The sequence below is a fragment of the Cucumis melo genome, chromosome 5 (assembly GCF_025177605.1).
Source record: "Cucumis melo cultivar AY chromosome 5, USDA_Cmelo_AY_1.0, whole genome shotgun sequence".
NCBI classification, from domain to species: domain Eukaryota; kingdom Viridiplantae; phylum Streptophyta; class Magnoliopsida; order Cucurbitales; family Cucurbitaceae; genus Cucumis; species Cucumis melo.
In genome coordinates, this window is record NC_066861.1 from 11,422,443 (window position 1) to 11,443,832 (window position 21,390).

The following is a 21,390-nucleotide window of genomic DNA, read 5'->3' on the forward strand; positions in this document are numbered from 1 at the left end:
CTTGGGACTTATATAAGAAATTGTTGTACGAGTGTCACGACACTCTATGGGCTAGCCATCTCGGATGGCAGCAGACGTACGCCTTGCTGAAGAAGGGCTACTTTTGGTCGAACATGAGAGATGATGTCATGCAGTACACAAAGACGTGTCGCATCTGCCAACAGGATAAAGTAGAGAAAGTGAAGGTTGCCAGACTTTTCGACCCTCTGCCAGTTCCAACAAGACCTTGGGAGAGTGTTTCTATGGACTTCATCACCCATCTTCCCAAGGTAGGCGACTTTGAGGCCATCTTGGTCACCATTGATCATTTTCAAAGTACACTACTTTCATCCCCACCACCAAGCAGTGTTCAGTCGAAATGATGGCTGAATTGTTCTTCAAGCATGTTGTTAAGTTGTGGGGAGTCCCAACAAGTATAGTGAGTGACAGGGATGGTAGATTTGTTGGCTCCTTCTGGACGTAGTTATTTACCTTCTTGGAGATGAGTCTGAACATATCCTTAAGCTACCACCCCCAGACTGACGGTCAGATTGAGCGGTTCAACTACATGCTCGAGGAATACTTGCGTCATTTTGTAAACGCAAGACAGAAGAATTGGGTCAAGTTGTTGGACGTAGCCCAATTCTGTTTCAATGCTCAGACAAGTTCATCTACTAGAAGAAGCCCGTTTGAGATTGTTTCTGGCAGACAACCTGTATTGCCACACCTTGTTGATCATCCCTATGTAGGAAAGAACCCCCAAGCTCACAATTTCACAAAATAGTGGAAACAGAAAAATGACATCGCCCGAGCGTACCTAGAAAAGGCATCGAGGCGGATGAAGAAGTGGGCTTATAAGAAGCGACAACCTCTTGAGTTTTGGGCATGAGACCAGGTACTCATCAAACTATGACCAGAACAGATCAAGTTTCGAGGATGCAAAGACCAACATCTCATCAAAAAGTACGAATGACCAGTATAAAAGGTAGGAAACACATCTTACAGAGTTGCATTACCCACATGGATGAAAATCTACCCAGTAATTCATGTGAGTAACTTGAAACCCTACCATCAAGACACCGAAGACCTGCAGCAGAATGTCGTAATTCACCCTATTATCGACCTTAGTCAGAAAGAAGACAAAGATGTTGAAGAAATTCTAGCTGAACGAGTAAGAAGGGTAGAAGACCCACACAAAGGATCCACAAGTATCTGGTAAAGTGAAAGAACCTTCCTATGGAGGAAACCAGTTGGGAACGTGTTGAAGATTTAGAAGCCCGGACGCAGAAGATAGAAGAATTCAAGCTTCGCCAGCTGACAACACGTTCCCAAATACCCCTAATACCCCTAATTCACTTTGTCTTTATGTCTTATAAGTAGTTTAGTCTATTTCTTTCATTTTCGTGTCGCCAAGCCACAATGTGACATTTTGGCTTTTTCATATGGAAAAGCTTGCCAAGGCCGAAAATCTCAATATGCACTATAGGGGGTACCTGAGTAGTCTAACCTCCGCCGAGCCTTGTCGCACTCTTTGCAAACTAAGCCTTTGCTTTACTATTGACAGTCTTCAATGCTTTATTTTATGATGTTTTCAATAATTTATTTTCTTTCTCACGTTTTATAAAACAATTTTCTCAAGAACGTGAAGGGAGGCTACATTATACCACGTGTTTGTCTGTGGATTTCAAATTTTCAATGGTTGACTTGTCGACTGAGCAAAACAAGTGCCGTACAATCGTGTTTGAAGGGTTACGATTGTGACACCGCGCCTGCCGTATCTTGCCCTCGCTGCCTCGCTGTGTTCTTCTATTTTTGGTAAGTTTCAAACCATTTAGATTTTAGTTTAGATTTTAGTGATAAATCTTCGTCAATAGTCTCTATAGTTTGATAAAATTCTAAAAATTATTCTTGTATTAGAGCCTATTTATCAAACCGTAAGAACGACGTTCTAACTTTCTTCGAACTATTTGAATGTAACATATTGAAACTGTTTAGGAATTGTAATCAATAAACTGTCCAGAATTTTAGTTCTGCTTTATTACTAAACATTCAAACTGAGTAACTAAATGGAAGGATCTGATGAGTTCAAATAGATTTAAGATGATGATATCATTAAACCTTTAACATATGTGCAAGCAATATACAAACACACTTTCTTAATACAGAGGAAACAAGTTGAGTAAGAAGAAAGTGAATTTATTTCCAATGCATTTTCCTCAAAGCAGACTGTTATTTCCTACAAAAGCATTAAAAGTTCGATGATGGTTTTTTTGATGGTTGTTCTGTTGTATGTGTGTTGATACTTTTGAATTGTATGTTCTGTTGTATGTATATTGATGCTTTTGAATGTATATTGATGGTTGTTCTGTTATTTCCTACAAATGTATGTTCTATTGTATGTATATTGTATGTATTTTTGTGTATTCAAAATTATGTGCAATGGAGGAACTCAAACAAAGGAAGGAAAGTTGAACATTGTTTTAGCTAGTATGATCACAGAGAAATGGGCAACATGCGTAAAGAGGCTAGTTGGACATTATTATGAGTCACGTCCGGAGAAATACAAATTTGCTTCAAATAGAAAGAACCTAACTCTGGTGGTTCATAAAATTGATTCAGAAGAGAGGAGTAGAAAATGACAAGATTGAGAATCGAATAGGTAAGCCATAGAAAGTTCCTCACTTGCATATTAGCTAAATATGATTGATTGTTAAAAAAGCTATCAATCACATTTACTTAATATGCAAGTGGGAAACTTTCTATGACTTACCTGTTTGGTTCTCAATCTTATCATTTTCTACTCTTCTCTTCTCAATCAATTTTCTAGAACCACCAGAGTAAGATTTGTTTTTGTTTGAAACAACCTCATGTTTCTCCCGACCTAACTCGTAATAATGTTCAACTTTCCTCTTTGCACATTCATCCTATGTCCCTATGATCGTATTAGCTACAATGATGTTGAGGCAATGTGCAGAAGTTGAGAAACTGGCATCGACGCTTATAACTATTTTTAAGTTTTCATTTTTACTTTGTATTATTTAGGTAATTTATATTTGAATTGCCTACGAATGTGTACTTTTTTTAATATTTCAATTAATAATAAATTCGATTTGGTATTTCAATAATTTATTTTTTTACGTTAGTTCTAATTCATTTTAGAATTTTAATAATTTTTTATTAAATTTACATTAATTAATAAAAGTTAGATTTTTAATAATTTTGTATTAATTTTACGTTAATTTATAAAAAATTTAATCAGATAACACTTTTGATGCCCCGTACTAGACGACGCTGATATACATGGCAACGTTGGCAGTGAGGTATTTGTGACGTCATTAACATGTATCAGTAGTGATGGAAAGCATACGAACGCAGCAGAAAACAAGATCAAAATTTTACCCTAGATGCATCTAAACTAATTTAGATGTTAACATGCTTAAGACAAAAAGCCCTAATTACACTAATTAGGGTTAAGATAAAACACTTACTTTTGTAGCTTCCTGAAATCTTGAAATCTACTCCTAAACTCAAACCAGACCACTACTAGAGTTGACCCGTTATTCTCTGGACTTAGAACCAGGTTGTGGGACCCGTTCAATGAAGGAAATAAAGAAAGATAGATAGAAATTGGAGAAGAATTTTAGAGTTTGAGATTTGGGAGAGAGAAAAACTTTAGGTTAATTTGTAATTCAAAATTACAAAATGGCAAAATCTTCTTCAATTTGAAAATTGTCCCTTAAATAGACTAATTACATGCAAAAATTGCATGTAATTGAATCACCAAAGCCCAACACCTCACAGTCCACTAACCATTAGTGGATTTATTTACCATTCCATTTTCTCTTAGTGGGCTTTGTGTCATCACCATGAGTTTCCACTTAGCCCACTAAGAGTTAGTGGAATTATCCAACAAAATGTTAGATTTTTCCACTAACTTTGGTCAAGGGGCAAATTGGTCATTTGACCATTCTAGTCAAAGTCAAACTTTGACTTTTCAAGTCAAAAGTCAACATTTTGACTTTTTACCACTTTTTCAGTGTTGACTAATTCCGACCTCTCGAGGATGAATCTGCATTCATTTTCCTGAAATTCAAATCACATTTGAATATAAAACAGATCATAATTTGATTTTTCAAAGTCAAAAGTCAATATTTTGACTTTTTACAACTTTGACAATTTCCATTAAATTCAAGCTTTTGAATATGAATCTCTATTCATATTTTTAATATTTAAATCATATTTAAACATAAAGCTTTTGCCCAAAGCTACAATTGACGACTATATCACTTGTACTTGTCCGTTTCTCTCTCTTTACCTAATTCGAACAATTCGAATTATTCCAACATGTTATTCTAAGTTAATTTTTTATGAGCTAGTAGGGGAACATGATGGACCTATAGATCATGGGCTCCAACGAGTTGAGATTAACTGGCTAAACCATTTAAACCAAGCTAATCAACACTTGAACTAACGAATCATTCCATTAAAGTCTCGTAGTTGCACTCCCCTCACTATAGATATATTTCTGCCTATCTGGTATAACCATGATCAATAAGTTAATCCTTCACAGGTTGTTTGCAATCTCGGCTGGATAAAAAATACGGTTTTACCCCCGAGACTACATCTTGTTCCTTAAGTCCCACTGATCCACTATTGAACAATTGGTTTTAGGTCCAATCTATAAACCGAATCCCTCTCGGGCCAATGAAAGGGCGAGATCCCTTATTCAAGACTTGGATTCAGTCCTTGAGAGAATAACCTATCTATTAACCCTAAAGTAGGTAGGTGTGAATTACGTCTTGTATCGTATGTACCTAGCCATCCATCTGGTCTTACATCTAAAATGGGAGGCTTATTGCGCCAACGCTGTTGAGCTGCACTCACCTATGCAGATCTAAGGATAATACCGTTTGAACATAAGTTCATAGTTAGCTTATGATTAAGACTAAGTTACCTAGGTCATCATAAACGAAATAGGTAGTTTATATAGTCAACGGTGTTATAACTTAAAAGTGACTATTTCATGGTTCTAGTCTTATGCAAACTCTTTACATAGGATGCCTCCACTCCCATGTTTCTACATGAATGATTCAAGATCACATCGTTTGTACTAACTACAGAGCGAACCGCATCCATAGTGTTTCCAGAATAAGGCGTCCAACCTTATTCATTCACTATGGACCGTTTGGGCTATATATTCAGATTTGATCCAAGTTTATATCTCTACATAAAGTTCAAGTCTACACTAGATAACCTCTAGACCTTAGTTTATTGGATTCAAGATTATAGTATTATATTTTCACTAATAAATCCTCAATATTCACTTTATTGGCTAGAATATAATTTTAACTACAAACTACGAGTTTTAAGATATAAATTCCTACAGGTAGTTCTCTATTGCCGACGTGCTCACTATGTCTGTGAATAGTGCATCGACAGTAATTCTTAGTCGATGCCGTTCCGTCACACGTCGTACGAGGCTAAGCCAATACTTTTCTCACGACGTCCTTGCTGACGTCAATTTTTGCATCGACGTAGCCTCTTTTGACGCATTTCTGGCTTTTACCGACGCATCTTTGCATTGGCATACCCCCTTCTTCTTGTAGTGTTGTTAGGTGATTACATTCTATATCATTGCTCTTGTCTTGAATGCGCAATGTTAAGATATGCACGTTTAACTTAGCAACACTCATAGTACATCCATTTTGATTCTTTAAGTATCAAAAACACAATTTATTACTAATTAGCTTACCAAATAGATTGAACAAGGAAAGAATAAGAAATATGAGAGAATGGAAGAAGAAATACATTTGCTTTAACACAAAAAACTTTAGGCCTCTGGGCCATAGTGTTCATCTTACAAAACAATAAAACAAAAATACAAAGTTAAATACAACAGAAGATGTTACATCGCTGAGTCTGATTTCTCGTACTCTTTGGCTCTGATTTTTGCCTATTGAGGAGGGAGAAGATGGAAGGGATGATTCTCTCTCTTTTATTCTAAGCTCTCACTTAAAACTCAAGAGAAGAGAGAAGATAAACGATGTGAGAACTTGCACTTCGACCAAATGTGCTTACTTTGTTATTGAATGAGAGGCTCTATTTAAAGGCGAGAGTTAATGTTGACAGGACGCCACACTCTATTAAGACATTTGAAAAACTGCAACAGAGCTCCGTAGACGTCCTTTTGTCCTTTTGCCGAATTTTCCGTCAACCACTTTTTGTTTGCTAGTGCCTTAAACGTCTAGCTTGTACTATTTTTACCGCAAAGGTTAAACAGGTCTTCTCGCGTAAGTTTGATATCGATGAGCTTCACTCCTTTTTGCCTAAAATCCTGCGATAAGAGCACTAAAACATAGTAAAACAGGGATAAGGTTCTTTTATATCATGCATTTCGCAGAATAATCAAATTGCCTACTTTTTCCTTCGTGTTCTTCTATTTTCATGCGATAAGATCTAATTATTTTACTTAAAAAATTATAATAACTTGTATATATGCAAATTATCAATTTACTTTAAGTTTTTAGGCTACAATGTTGTGACAATTAAGAGCAATGGATGCCTTTACCTCAAGAAAGATTTATTAGTTCAAATTCTAATTGAAAATTAAAGAAAAATCAATAGAAAATGACATACTAAAGGTCAATTAAAAAATTATCAATGATTCATACTTTAAAGAATGTGCTTAGCATCTCTAGAAATTAAAGATAATTTATGCAATCTTGGATGATCAAGCCAATCAAACAAGAATTAATTTGAAAAGTAAGAAAGGTAATTCAACTAAAGATTGAAATAACAAGCAATTAAAACATGGGTTCTCAAGAAAAATATGCTAGAACTACCATTCTCAAGAAAGTACCTTGGTTGATCAAAAGTAGCTCCAAACAAAATTACAAAAAAAAGTACCCATTTCTTGAAGAAAAATTGAGAGAATTTTATTGATGTGGTAGAGAGGAGTTTACAAGTGAATTTGACTCTAAGGTAGTGAAAATTTAAAATGAAGTGCTAACTCTTGAACTACAAGAGAAAATAACTTAAATAAGCCTTGAAGGTCGGTTGAATAGGTAAAGGGGCGCGCTCGTCTGGCGTTTTTCGTCAAAGTATGTAGTGTCGTGGCACTGAGGTTGGGCGTTGCGAGACTGCTTCTTGCCAACTTGGGCGCTATGGTGCTATAGAATTAATGCAGCTACTATTTTTCACCTTCGAGCTTTGGTGTCGCGACGCTAGGGTAACGCCCGATTGCTTGTGTTCTATCATGTAATATGCATCACAAAATTCATTTGTGGATGTATCATGAAAGGTTCTAATAATGTGACTAAATTGACGTTGAGGTTAGGGTTATGCAATAAAAGATGCATGTCCTATCTATGCGTTGCTAAATTCACAAGGATTAATGTTTAGCACAATTTTTCCTCTTTCTCGCCCAAGTACAAGCGGAGAAAGAGGTTTACTGGTAAGTCCAAAATCAAACATAGGGAATTTCTATCAAACTTAGTTATAATGACTACTCCTAATCCTAGGTAGTATAAATCTATACAAAATAAAAGTAAAAGTATACTAATCCTAATATTTACAAAGAAGATTCTGTAGAAGGTGGAATAGGATGATCATGGAGTTTGAACTAACTTGCATTAAGAAAGATAAAGGAAAGTCCCCACATTGTAGGCGATTTAACCCAGACAATATGCCTTTTGATGCGATATAGATCGTTTAACTATCTTCTAATTAAGGCGAGCAACCTCTCGGTACCTAAACACTACACTTGCTCTCCTTTCGGGGCACAAATGATAAAGATAAGTCAAGCAATATATATCTAAGATTCTTTACTTACAAGCTTCAAATTTCCCTCTTTATTTAAGATGAGTAATCTCTCGGTGCCTAAACACCACACTTGTTATCCTTTTAGGACACAAATGATTGGAGTCAAAACACCAAAATGAAGATTGTTTCCAAACTTCCTTCTGCGTGTGTTTAGCGAGGTCTTTGCTACTTACTCTCTCGAGCAATTTGCGACCAACAATTGATTCTTTCTCTAGAAAATAACTAGAAACGAGTTAAACTCAGGCTAAATATGATGAGTCTTATTATCACGTCCCGCTTCAAATTAATCACTCTTTACGACTAAGTAGAGGCGCGCCGCCTAGACATCTAACATGTATTACACTGTGTAATGAACGCTGAATGCCTAGTAAGCGGAACAACTTCTTAAATAAGCTCAACGCAGAGTTCCAACTTAGAACTCACGAGACTTTCTCAACACAATACAGTGGAAAAACAAAATTTAAGCTTTTAAGCTTCTAAGCAATAAGCACAACACAACACAATAGAATAGGAAATACAACTTCACTTTGATTATGGATCTAATGCTTTACAATTACATTTTCCTTTCTCGTCTAGTACAAAGGTAAGTCTTAGGCTTTGAACGCTTTGCTTGACTCCCACCAAACTGGGACAAATACCTCCGCGCCCAAAATGTTTAGGAGTATAATTACTCATTTCCACTCTTCCTTCTTGATCGCCTAGACACCCATCTTAAGACAAAGGCTCAACCCTCACACAAAACTGTGCTGCAACCCTCTTTAAATATAATAATTTTGAAATATCCAAAACGGATAAATTGATTAGCTTTTCCATGTAATGATCCATCTTGACCTTTTTTACTTGGCTTCAAGCCTGAACACTTAAAGGAAGGGAAAACTCAACACATAAGTTAAATACTTAGAGTGAAAAAGCTTTTAAAAAACATTTTTGGGAATACAATACAAACACACATAAATGCTGGAATTTGTGTCATAAAACTCTTAGTTTGTAATCATATTTTATTCAATAAAGTCGTTATTAAAAAATTGAATACTATAATCTTAAATCCAATAAACTAAGATTTAGAGGCTATTTTGAGTAAGCTTGAACTTTAGGTAGAAACGTAAACATAGATTAAGTTCGATATATAGCCTAAATAGTCTATCGTATATGAATAAAGGTTGGGTGCCTTATTTAGAGACACTATGGATGTACCCGCTTTTTAGTTAGTCTAAACGAGGTGATCTTGAATCATTCATGTAGAGACATGAAAGTAGGGCATCCTATGTAAAGAGTTTACATAAGAATGAACCATGAAATAGTCATTTTTACGTTATGACGCCGTTTATTGTTTAAAATTGACTATTTCGTTTTTTGATGACGTAGGTAACTTAATCTTAATCCTGAGCTAACTATGAACTCCTGTTAATATGAGATTATCCTTATATCTACATAGGTAAGGGTAGTGCATTAGCGCTGGTCCAATAAGCCTTCCATTTGAGGGGTAAGACCTGATGGATAGTTGGGGACATAGGGTGCAAGATGAAATTTACTCTTGCCCGCTTTAGGGTTAGTAGATAGATTGTTTCCTTAAGCACTAAATTCAAGTCTTGAACAAGGGATCCCACCCTCTTATTGGCCCGAGAGGGATTCAATTTATAGGTTGGACCTTAAATCAATTGTTCAATAGTGGATCGGTGGGACTCAAGAAGCAAGATGTAGTCTTGGGGGTAAAACAGTTTTTTGATCACACTGAGCTTACGAAAAACCTTTGAAGGACTAACTTACTAATTATGGTTATATTAGATGGACAGAAATATATCTATAGTGAGGAGAGTGCAACTACAAAACTTTAGTGGAATGACTTGTTAGTTAACGAATGTTGATTAGCTTTGTCTAAAAGCGTTTAACCAATTAATCTTGAATCCTTGGAGGCCATGATCTATAGGTCTATTAGATTCCCCTACTATCTCATAAGGAATAAACTTAGAACAGTATGATGGATTGATTCAAATTGTTTGAACTAGGCAAGAAAAGACAAACCGACAAGTATATGTGATATAGTCGTTGATTTAGAGATAGAGCTTTATGTTTAAATACGATTTAAATATAAAAAATATGAATAAAGATTCATGCTCGGGAGCTCCGAAATAATGGAATTGGTCAAAGTTTTAAAAAGTCAAAATGTTGACTTTTGACTTTCAAAAGTCAAACTTTGACCGGCTATAGATTCAAATATGACTTGAATTTTGAGAAAATGAATGCGAATTCATGCTCAAGAGGTCTAAATTAGTCAAGGATGTCAAAATGGTAAAAGTCAAAATGTTACTTTTGACTTGAAAAAGTCAAAGTTTGATTTTGACTAGAATGGTCAAATGACCATTTTGCCCCTTAACTAAAGTTAGTGGGAAAGTCCAACATTTTTTTTGGATAATCCCACTAACTCTTAGTTGGCTAAGTGGAAGTACATGGTGATGACATCAAGCCCACAAAGAGTAAGTGCTTTGTGAGGTGTTAGGACGTGGTAAAGTAATTACATGCATTTTGAATGGAATTACTTTATAAAAGAGTTTTGAAAATTTAGTTTTAATTTTTGGATTTTTGGTTAAATTTTCTATTTTTCTCGTTTATTAAAATTAAGTTTTTCACCTCTCGCACCAAAAAGGGAAACCATACCTTCCAATTTTGATATCTCTCTCAAATCTCTATCTTGGTTCTTTCATTAATCGGTCCCATAACCCGGTTCTTTGTCTAAAGAATAGTAGGTGACTACTAGTGGTGGTTCAAGTTTGTGATTGAGGAGTAGACAATTGTTCTGAAACTACAAAGGTAACACTTTCCTTAAACTCTAATTCCTTTAGTTTAGGGTTGCATGTTAATTAGGATCAATTTGGGTAATTATCAATTGTTTTTTCCGTCGCGCTTGTCTACTTTCCTGCAATAAATTCATTTTCCATTCATAAATATAGGCTTACCGCACCTTTTTCACAAATCACATAAATCACACATTAGCTTCTTATTCCTTTCTATCAAGAACATGAATCGTTCCCCATGCCAAGACTACTGCGATTCACATTCGCCAACATCCTACGTGTTGACTATTGTAATGTTCACTCTATCTATCTACAGTGTCTGAGAATTTTCCTGATTCTTCTTTCTCGTTGCATAGGTCGTCTACACAACCCTTTACACATTGTGCACACAACATAATAGTTCCTCACATGACAGAAATAAGTCTAATAGTTTGCTCATACACAAGCATCACAATCAATACATATAAATCAACATTTTTCTCTTTTCAAACAATAACATCCATATGCAACAATATATAAGTAGATATACATAACGCATTATACATAACTACAGACTTGAATGAGATACATTCAAATTTATTTCTTTGGGAAATCATTCACAAATACTCAGTTTTACGAAAATCACTCACGAAAACACTTGATTTCCTTCTTTCTAGGGCACCTAGCTCTCTTCTCATATTGCCTAACTTTTTCAGCAACAACTTAGGTCTTAACACTTTCTTAACAACTTTTTTGAGTAACAACACTTCTCTTGATGTCTTCACTCCTATTTATATTAATTCTTTTGATCAGTTCCTCTTTTAGCCTACCAATTTCGAAACTTTACATGCCTCAACTCACTTGTTTTCCAGGTCATGCAACCAAGTATAACTTGACACGTTACCAACGATCAATTCAGGATTAATTACTTTTCTTGGAACTGTAAACTTATCTTCTTAGAATGTAAATCTCCGGATTAAACATCTTCCTTGAAACGCTACACTTATCTTCTTGGAATGCTGAACTCTTCCTCGACTGTCTTCTCCTTGTGATAGACAGTGAATGTCCACTCCTTCTTGCCAAAATTCATTCTCTTCTGCTATGCAAAATGCCTAACTTTCACTATCAAAATGCCTACTTCCACTAGAAGAAATCTGGTCTTTAATGTCGGGTGGAAAAAATGAAAAATAAGCTTTAATGTCGGTTTTCAAAAGGCGGATGTTTAATGTCGGTTTTAAACCGACATTAAAGCTTTATCTTTAATGTCGGTTTAAAACCGACATTAAACATCATGTTTTTTAGAACCGACATTAAAGGTCTTTTTTATTTTATTTTTTATTTTTTTAATTTTGTAAAAAGTTGAATTTTTCTCTCTCTTACTTTACTCTTTTCTCCTTTCTTCTCTACCAAACCCTAGACTTTACTCTTTTCTCCTTTCTTCTCTACCAAACCCTACGAAAGAAGGTTTTCTCTCAACATTTCTTCCCTTTCTTCCTTTCTCAATCTCATCACTTTCTAATCTCCCCTTGGCTTCCAGTCAAAACCTTCATATTCCCCACCTTCACCATCGCCGCCGTGAAATCCGCCTTCCAGAGGCTCCGAATATATAAAAACAGACACACAGATAGAGGAGTCCGTTCCTCCGGCGTCCATATGTCCGCCAAGGACCGTCTCGACCTTCTCATGCTCTCCCGCCGGACTATGTCCGAGATTGCTATTACTAGGCCTTCTTCAACGGCGGCCTAGTAATAACAACATCTTCTTTCACCTTCCACGGTGACACCATCTTCGCTCTACTCGACTGCTCAAGCTCCTCCCCTGTTTACTCCCTAACCGGTATGTTCAACGACCGAAACAACAACAACAACTCATCTCGAGTGTCGCTTTGCGACAGCAGCCGAGGAATGCCGATTTTGGGCCAATAGTGAGCCTTAATATTCCAATATCAGGATGTTGTGTTTATACACCTGTGAATTTTGGGCCTTCTTTTGAGATGGATTTGGAGAAGCTTAAGTGTGGTTCTTATTCTGGGTTTTATAGCTTTAATGGAAGAGAAACAGATGCTGAGAGCTGGAAATATGGAATTGCTATTAAGTATAAATTTGCAATTGATAATGTCTATCCAAGTTGGTGTTCGAGTTGTGAACAGAGTGGTGGGGTTTGTGGGTATTCAGGTCCCGTTGGTTCGTTTATATGTAATTGTCCTCCTGGATTTAATACAACTACTAATTGTTTCTTTGGAGCTTCTTTCAATGGCGTTTCTAAGTTTCTTCCATTCCAACTTCCATGTAAGTTTACTTCCAACCCACCTCCTTTTACACCTCTGTTTTTTCTGCCATTCTTGATTATCTTTTACCATTTCGCTTTTTTAAATTAATGTTTGTTTGTTTGTTTTATTATTGTTTTCGTAACCATTTGATTTTTGGTGTATGTTTATATTAACCAAAAGAGATGAGTTTCTAGTGGAATTCTAAAAAATTAAAAAACAAGTTTTTTAATATTATTTTTCTATGTTCTCAATTCTTTGTCTTTGTCTTTGAAGATATTGGTAAAAATAGATGATAAAGCAATGCTTTTAGTTGGAATAATTGTTGCTAACTTGTAAAAAAACACACACACACCCACACAAAAACACAAAAACAAAAAATCAAATATGCAAATGCCCTACAGTATGAAATTGTAAACTAATTGTTAAATGATTAAAGTTTTCAAAATGTTTTGTTTTGTTTTTCAAGACGTGAGTAAAAGACGCTAACTTTTTTTTTTTTTTTTTTTTCACATTAAAATGTGTTTGAATTAATTAAGTCTAGTTTGGTTTGTAAAAATTGTTTTAGAAAATAAAGAATTCAGAAGAAACAAAAACAATTTCCTCTTCTATCACTACATCTAAAAACATGTTGTATTTTTTAATTTAAAATGATATGAATTCAAAACTTGTATTTTATTGTTAATTTTAAAATGCAATAGTGTATTTTAAGGTCGTAATTTCTAAAAACCAAATTAAGAAATCGATAGTTTATTGTTTTAGAAAATGGGTGGTATATTTCAACGGTGATTCTTTGAAATCTTTTTGTGTTGTTAAACATGTTTTAATTATTTTTCTTGTTTTTTTTCTTTTTTTTTTTTGAAATATAAAAACTAAAATTCAACTAAACTTGTTTATTTAAAAAAAAAATTAGGGTATTCCACTGAAAATTAAAAATTTATTTAGGATTGTTCAAATTGTTTTAAAATGAAAAAAGAAAAACATCTCATAAGTCATAACTTTAAAGTTTATTCTCCAACAAGGTCATTGACGAAAAAAAATAGCAATCTGCTTGCCATGGTTCTGATGCCTCAAAAGTTTGCCATCTGCTTTACGCTTGGATGTTGCTTCATCATTGGATCCTTTTTTGCTCTCAAGGGTCCGAAGAATCAGCTTGCACATATGTTCTCAAAAGAGGTATGCTTGATATTTCTTTCATTACATTTCTATCAAAACCCTCTCGATATTTTAGCTGATTCGCTTCTGTTATTTGTTCCTTTGTTTCATGATGCAGAGACTTCCTTTTATAGTGATCTTTATTGGTAGTATGTTGGGCACCTTATATGTTTCCATGGGCCTCCACAGCTATATTCTGTCAGTTTTCTTCTCTGTATTACAGGTATTTAAACAAAATACCTTATCTTTCTTCATTATTGTGCAAACTTTTATTCCCATCATCCAGTTAGTATCTCTCTACTTTAGATTAGTGATGTAATTAATTTTAATTAGTTTTCTTAATTGTTAAGGTTTAGTTTCCTAATTGTCTCAGTTAAAGGTTTATTTTCCTTTTCAGTTTCCTAATTGTCTTGTTTAATTTCCTTTTTAGTTTCTTAATTGTCTTAGTTAAAGATTTAGTTTCCTTTTTAGTTTTAGGTTTGTAACCTATGGAATTAGGCTATAAAAAGGCATCTTCTCCGTCCTTTTCTATTCATTCAATAATTGAAGTATTTTTTAAAAGAAACAAATTTACCAAGATTTAAAGTATTAGTTTAGGGTCCTTGAACTTTAAAAAGCATCTCATAGGTTTGTGAACTTTTAATTTATTGTCAAAGTCCCGTTGGTGATGGAGCTGGTGATGGAGTGGCCCTGACACTGTGGAGAGTGGCCAAAGTGTACCTGTTGCTGCTGGTGCCGGAGATACCAACATTTGTGGTGGTATTGTTCAGTTGTATTGGGAAAGGATTCTGGGACGAAGCTTAGATTTAAATGGCCAAGTTCATCAAATTGCCCTCAAGGTAAAAAGTTCTGGATTATGATTCTACTAGAAAGCTGTCTGTGACAACCATCTTAACCTGGACGACTTTTTTGTGGATACTTTAATGTGAATGTATTTCCAGGCCATAGTAAGCTTGTGGGTTGGTGCTGTGATTAGTAGCTGGTGCAATTTCATAATTGTCTTGTATGTTGGTAAGTGTTTATAGATTTTGCTTCTCAAAACATTTACATCTTTAATTTCTTTGATGATATCATTTACCTATAACCACTAAAGAGATTTAGAGTGTTTTTGGTTGATTTAGATATTTGATATCATTTAGATATTTGTACAATAGTGTTCTTTGAGCGTTCCGATATTATATGTAGATAACAATTGTTTTTGTCGTGCTTGATTGAATGTAGATAACTGTATATTTTTCCAGGTCATTTTCTACTAGAGGAGGATGATAAGTTTCTAGATAAGGTTTGAGCTATAGTTCAGGAAGAGGAATGTCAAGCCCTTGCTGCATTTGGTGCCTGTTTCCAATATTAATAATTGTTTGAAGAAGCATTTTCGAGACCTTTAAAATGTTGTGATCTTTGAATTTATATAATTCTGTTTGGTTGCAGTTAATTTTACAAGCATGTTTTCATTGTTGGTGGAACCAGACTTGAATAATATGGGATTTATGTGCTTTAAGATATGAATGGGATTTATTGTTGCTTTAAGATATGAATGGGATTTATGTGCAAGTGCTAATAGCATTTTCATTGTTGGTGGAATCAGACTTGAATAATATGGTTTCCTACGGAATGTGACTTGTAGTTTCAAGTTTGTAGTTAATTTCACTTGTTGGATTCAATGTTGGTTTATAAAAAATGGACAATAATACAACAATTAAATAAATATAAATTTCTAAAAATGGACAAAAACAAACCTTTGATGTCGGTTTTAAACTGACATTATTGGCCTCTTTAATGTCGGTTTTAAAACGACATCATAGCCCAATCGACATTAAAGGGCTTCAATAACACTATCAAAGATGTCGGTTTAAAACCGACATTAAAGCCAAACCGACATTAAAGGGCTTCAATAACACTATCAAAGATGTCGGTTGAAAACCGACATTAAAGGCCTTTAATGTCGTTTTTAAACCGACATTAAAGAGGCCTTTAATGTCGTTTTTAAACCGACATTAAAGTCCAACCGACATTAAAGGCCTTTAATAACGCTCGCAAAGATGTCGGTTTTAAACCGACATTAAAGGTCAAATTTCTTGTAGTGTTCATTACGACAACCCTTAAATATGGACACTTATTCTCACGTCATCTTTCCTCAAAATGCAACCTATTTTCCTCGAAATTTATCTTTAGAATGATCTATCTTTTCCATTTAGAATAATCATTCCTTTCTTCAACGCTTCTTGTCAACATGACTCTTTTCTTCGGATCTGGTCCTCACACTTATAATTAAAAAATCTTTCTCAAGCACATAATCACGTACTTAATCTACTTAAAATACTTCATCAAGACGATGAACAATAAAGAGATGAGAGAATAACAATGAGTAAATCTGCATTGTATTGATAAGTGTAGGCCTCTTAGCCATAAGAATAACATGATCAAATAATACATCAAAAGATACAAAATGGAAAATAGAGAAATGTGTTGAGCTGTAGGATGCATTGCTATGCATTATTTGGCTCTTTTACAAGTTAGGGAAATAGTTTGTGAGCCTCTTTCTAATCTTTCTCTAAGCTCTCACTCAGAAATTGATCGGAGAAGAGTTGGAGGAAGAGGACTTCTACAGATGGGGAAGGATTCTAAATCTTTCCTTTCACCGACACTCCTTAAGGGAGGACTGTGAGATTTGTTCCTCAATAAAATGTGATTTAGTTAAACTATCGTATAAGAACGTAAACGATCTTGTAGGATAAGCTAGACGATCAAGTAAGCTAAGCTAAATGATCGTGTAAGAAAATAAAAACGAGGATAATAGATTGTGTAAAAGTGATAGAATGATTGTATAGTGTATAAGAGATTAAATGATTGTGTAAAAGGTTAAATTGATCGTGTAGAATGCTAACGATCATGTAGGAAACCTAAGAGAAGAAGTCATTAGGGTTATGTCGGTCAAAGTGTTATAATTACTGAATCAATGGGACGATTTCCAGGGTTATGGCACACAAAAATTTAGGGCTTAATTAAGCATGAGTTGGCAAGATAATAGGAGTTTAAGGAATGACTAATCCAATTTAGGTTTAATATAGATAAGGAACGAAGACAAAAAGGAATGAGGTTTTTATTTGGAGATTATTTTTTGGTAAAAGATAGAGAAACTAGTGAAGTTGCTGCTGAGAAGCTTTTCGGTGATAGAAGAAAAGGGAACCTTAGAACGGTGAGTGATTTTTTTAAAATGTTATTAGATCTCAAAAGCATTCTTCTAATCTTAATACTCATTTGTATTAACCTTTCATACATGTATGTTTAAGAGCTTTCAAATGAAAGCTTATATTATGTTTTATGTCATTCAAATGAATGTGAGATTATGGTGGTATGAGACGGGACAATGTATAAAAAAATATGTATTGTATCGGAAAGCCTGAGCAACAAGGGATGGTTCGAGAAATTCTCAAGGATGCTGTTGATAAAAGGCCATCACAATAGTCCATGCATGAGAATGGTTCATGTCTTTAAAAAAGACTATCTTTAAAAAAAAAAAACCATACTCCACACATTTCTCAGAATTTTCCATGTTCGCAGCATGAAATTCAAATGATCATAACTCTTCCAATATGTAACAAAAATGAGATTTCTTTATGTCAAACTTTCATTTTGAGGTGCCCTAAAACTTACCTCAAGACATGAAATTCTGATTCCTTGTGTATAATCTTAGATATCCCTTGAAACAGAACCACTATAACAATCACGTACACCACGACCCCTTTAATATATCCCTACAACTGATTCCTTGTGTATAATTTTTAGGTGTTTTTGGTTCATGATTTCTTTATAAGAGTTGTAGTAAATTGAATAAGATTTCCAACCATACCAAACAGAGATCGAAACGCTACTGGTACACTCTGAAATACTAAAAAAACCAGAGATCTTCTGATTTCGCATGAAAATAATTTGCCCTGTCTTCTTTGTCAAAATTCACCCGATGAACATCAGAATTTGCTCAAGCTTTCTGTATAAAATTTATTTGAAAATGAATTAACTTTCAGTAAATTTAAACCTCACCTATTAATTCTTTTTGTGTAGCTCAGAATCAATAAAACACCAAGATATGCTTAGTGAACTATAGAGAAGTTGATCTTGCAAACTCCTTGTCTTCTTCAACATAAACTTTTTGAACTTCTTCTTCTTCCTTTCTCAGCTTTCTATCATTTGAAATCTCCTCTGAAATTTGGTGCAGAAATGGTGAAGAATGGGTTGAAAGAAGCTTGGCGGTGGAGAAAAAGAGAAGAAGAAAAAGAAAAAGGGAATTTCTCTTCTTTTTTTCTTTCCTTTATATCCTTTCTTTTCTTTTCTTTTATTTTTCTTCTTTATAAAAACCATTAAATACATATATAAAAAATATTATATACTTTTTTTTCCAAGTTCTTTTATTCCTTTCATATATATTTTTTTAAAAAATATCCTAAGAAAATATCTGGTTTACATCTTGGTGAAAGGAATAAGTGAAACTAATGTGTATTTATAATTTGAAATGTGTTATTGGTTTTCTGTAGTAAGCTTGTGTTAAATGAAATGATTTATTAACTATAATCCCAAAAGGTTTTCAAAAGCATCACTTACTAAGTGTTTTGACTTACGTTTTAAGTTTTTCATTTTCAGGTTATATGGGGTAAATGATCATTTAGAAAGATAAGTGATCGGGTAGATAGGTAAATGATTGGAGTAACTGATTGTTTAGAAAGCTAAGCAAGTGTGTTTAAAGGGGTAAACGATTAGGGCTAGGCGATCGGTCAAGGAGCTACACGATCGGATTGGGAACCTAAACGAACATTGAAGGTTGAAGACTTTGAAGACTTTCAGCATTTATTTATTTAATTTTTGTTGAGAAAATTTGTATCATGCCCTATTCTATTGTAGAAATTGTTGGGTTGGAAATAATGAGAGAAGTTTACTGATTTAATTTCTGTTGCGTGGGTTATAGTTAAGTTTAATTTAAGTAATTTGGAATAAGGCGTGATAAGGACCCTTCTTCCTTTATTTACTGTGAACTTGGAGGTACTTATTGGCAGATTTAAGCGGTAAAATATTAATGCTTTGCTGTACAGTCGTCCTTATCCTCCGCAAAGCACATAAAGTAGCTATTTCTCGTCACATCAACTCGAACTACCATTCTTTGTCTTTTAGCGAATCATCTCATGTAATGATGTGTTGGCATCTCGCCTAGCGATGTTAATTGTCAGAAAAATTCTTACCGCTAAGTTCTTAGATGGGTTCTTTTGTGATTCACTTAATGTCTTCTTTTCACCATCCTACGCGTAAAAACACTTAAAAACATAGTTAATCAGGCGTGACTTATGCAAGCTGTATTCTCTCAACATTATAAATTTGCAATAGAAGCTACGTGTTTTAGTCTTTTATCTCACGTTTTGACTCCATTATTTTACCTCAAATGCTCAATAGCTTGTATGTCTACAAGTTAGCAGTTACAAACCATTGTTTTAACATACCAACTATGAAGTGAATAGAGGCAACCAACTACGAGCAAGTGTCACTCTTTATTTAACTTTTACCATGATTATTTAAAATGCACTGACATTGGAATTAGTTGTTTTTATTTTGGTTTGATTATTGATAGTGCTAAAAAAAGCATTATTTTCCTAAGCCTGAATGGGGTTAGTTCTCATGAATTTAATGTTTATTTTAGTGTTTATACAAAAAATTAAGCATCTTAGGATATCAAGACTATTATGATGCAAAAGGAGCTTAAACAGGAGAAAAGTAAGCAAAATAGGGCAAAAGCATAGTGAAGCTGTCAATGACCATAATATTGCAATGCTAGGTAGATGAGGCACGTACAACACAAGTAGGATAACACCATAACGCTACCTAATTAAGGTCAAATTCATTTGGTTAAATAAATAAAAAGATTAGATAAAGCACACGTTTTGCGCGTTAGGTAGCAGTGTCGCAACGTTACGAAGACAGTGGCATTCTGTCCTTCGTAAAACAGAAGATAAATTTTCTCTTCTCTTTGTCTTCCCCTTCCATTTCTCTCCCAAAAATCCCTTTAAATCAATTTCTTCTCCACCTAATCTCAAAGAAAACTCTTGTTTTCTTCCAAATATCAAAACCATTTATGATTTCTTCTCCATTCAACAACAAATTTTTTAGTTTTTCTTCCTATTTGAAGAAAACCTAGGCTATTCTTAACCATTAGGAGTTTTTCAACAATCAAATGTATAATCTCTTGTTTACTTAAAGTTGACTTCAATTTTTGCTTTGAAATTTTCTTATGCTAGGTTGAAAGACCCATTTTTAGTTGACTTTTGCTTAAATATTGGAGGAAGGGGTATTGAAGTGGTGGAGGTTAGTTTTTTTTTTTTTTTTTTTTTTTTTTTTTTTTTTTTTGTGAAAATTGATGCCTGAGATTAGTTTTTTGCGTGCAGGTGAATTTTCTTGAATCGGAGAAATTTGGTGAATTTTTAGCAAGATTTTACTAAGTTTTTTCTAGGATTGTTAGTATTTCTCGAAAAATCCTTAATATAGCACTTAAGAAAAGTAAGAGGAAGGGAAAAACTTGCAGCTTTAGTGCATAGCCTTAGCTTCAATTTGATAATTTTAGGTTCGTTTGCTTTTATGTCCCTCAAAGATATGATAGAGTTTTTTTCTGTCACGCCCTGCCTTGCAATGTGAGGTTGCGTCCTAAATCTTGCATTGCGGTATCTGGATGAAACTTGAGCAGTGCTGACGCCTCAAACGAAATGCCAGAATGCTCACTCTTAACTTTGAACCTTAGCTTTATCGCCTAGTTCCAACTTAAACTCTTAAGCTACTAAGATGTAATAAAATACAATGCTAGATAAAAGAATCAAACTTTCTTTTATTAACTTAATAACATGTATTTCATAAAATACATGTTACATGCTCTCTTTTACAATAAGGACTTAAACAAAGACTTTAGGCCTTGAACACCTAAGACAACTTCTTAGGTCTAAACTTAAATGTCTGGCTAACGCCTCAACGCGCAGCTACTCATCTTACCCTTTTAAACTTGGCCTTAAAGTCTTGTAACTTGGGAAGGAAAACTTAAAATGTAAGTCAAATACTTAGTCAGTGAGGTTTTAGAAATCCTTGTAAGGAATAAAATACAACCAAGTAAATTCATTTTTATTTATAGGCTCACAACGGCTCAATAAAAACATAAAACACACGTTAGCTTCCTCTTATTCCTTTCACCAAGAACATGAACCATTCCCACCCATAGACTATTGTGGTTTCTCATATCAACAACATCCCTTGGGGATTTTCTTGATTCATTTCTCGTTGCTCAGGCTACTAACTCAATACGCTCCTTTCAACACATTGGCCAACTTCTTACCACCATGTGGTCCCTTCACCCATGGTTGCCTTGACTCATTA

General features: G+C 34.3%; 1 protein-coding gene and 1 long non-coding RNA gene across 2 annotated transcripts; both read left to right on the forward strand.

The window, feature by feature from the left end:
• The first annotated feature begins 12,469 nt into the window (after nt 1-12,469).
• LOC127149312 (uncharacterized) lies at nt 12,470-14,217 on the forward strand. The gene is made up of 3 exons (XR_007820754.1): nt 12,470-12,859; nt 13,860-14,013; nt 14,111-14,217. It is a non-coding gene; the product is annotated as an uncharacterized LOC127149312 (long non-coding RNA).
• A 263-nt stretch (nt 14,218-14,480) lies between these two features.
• On the forward strand, nt 14,481-15,429 carry LOC107992309 (sister chromatid cohesion protein SCC2-like). The gene is made up of 4 exons (XM_051085322.1): nt 14,481-14,512; nt 14,678-14,831; nt 14,934-15,003; nt 15,234-15,429. The coding sequence occupies exons 1-4, from the start codon at nt 14,481-14,483 to the stop codon at nt 15,278-15,280; spliced, it is 303 nt and encodes a 100-aa protein (XP_050941279.1). The 3' UTR covers nt 15,281-15,429.
• The last annotated feature ends 5,961 nt before the right edge of the window (nt 15,430-21,390 follow it).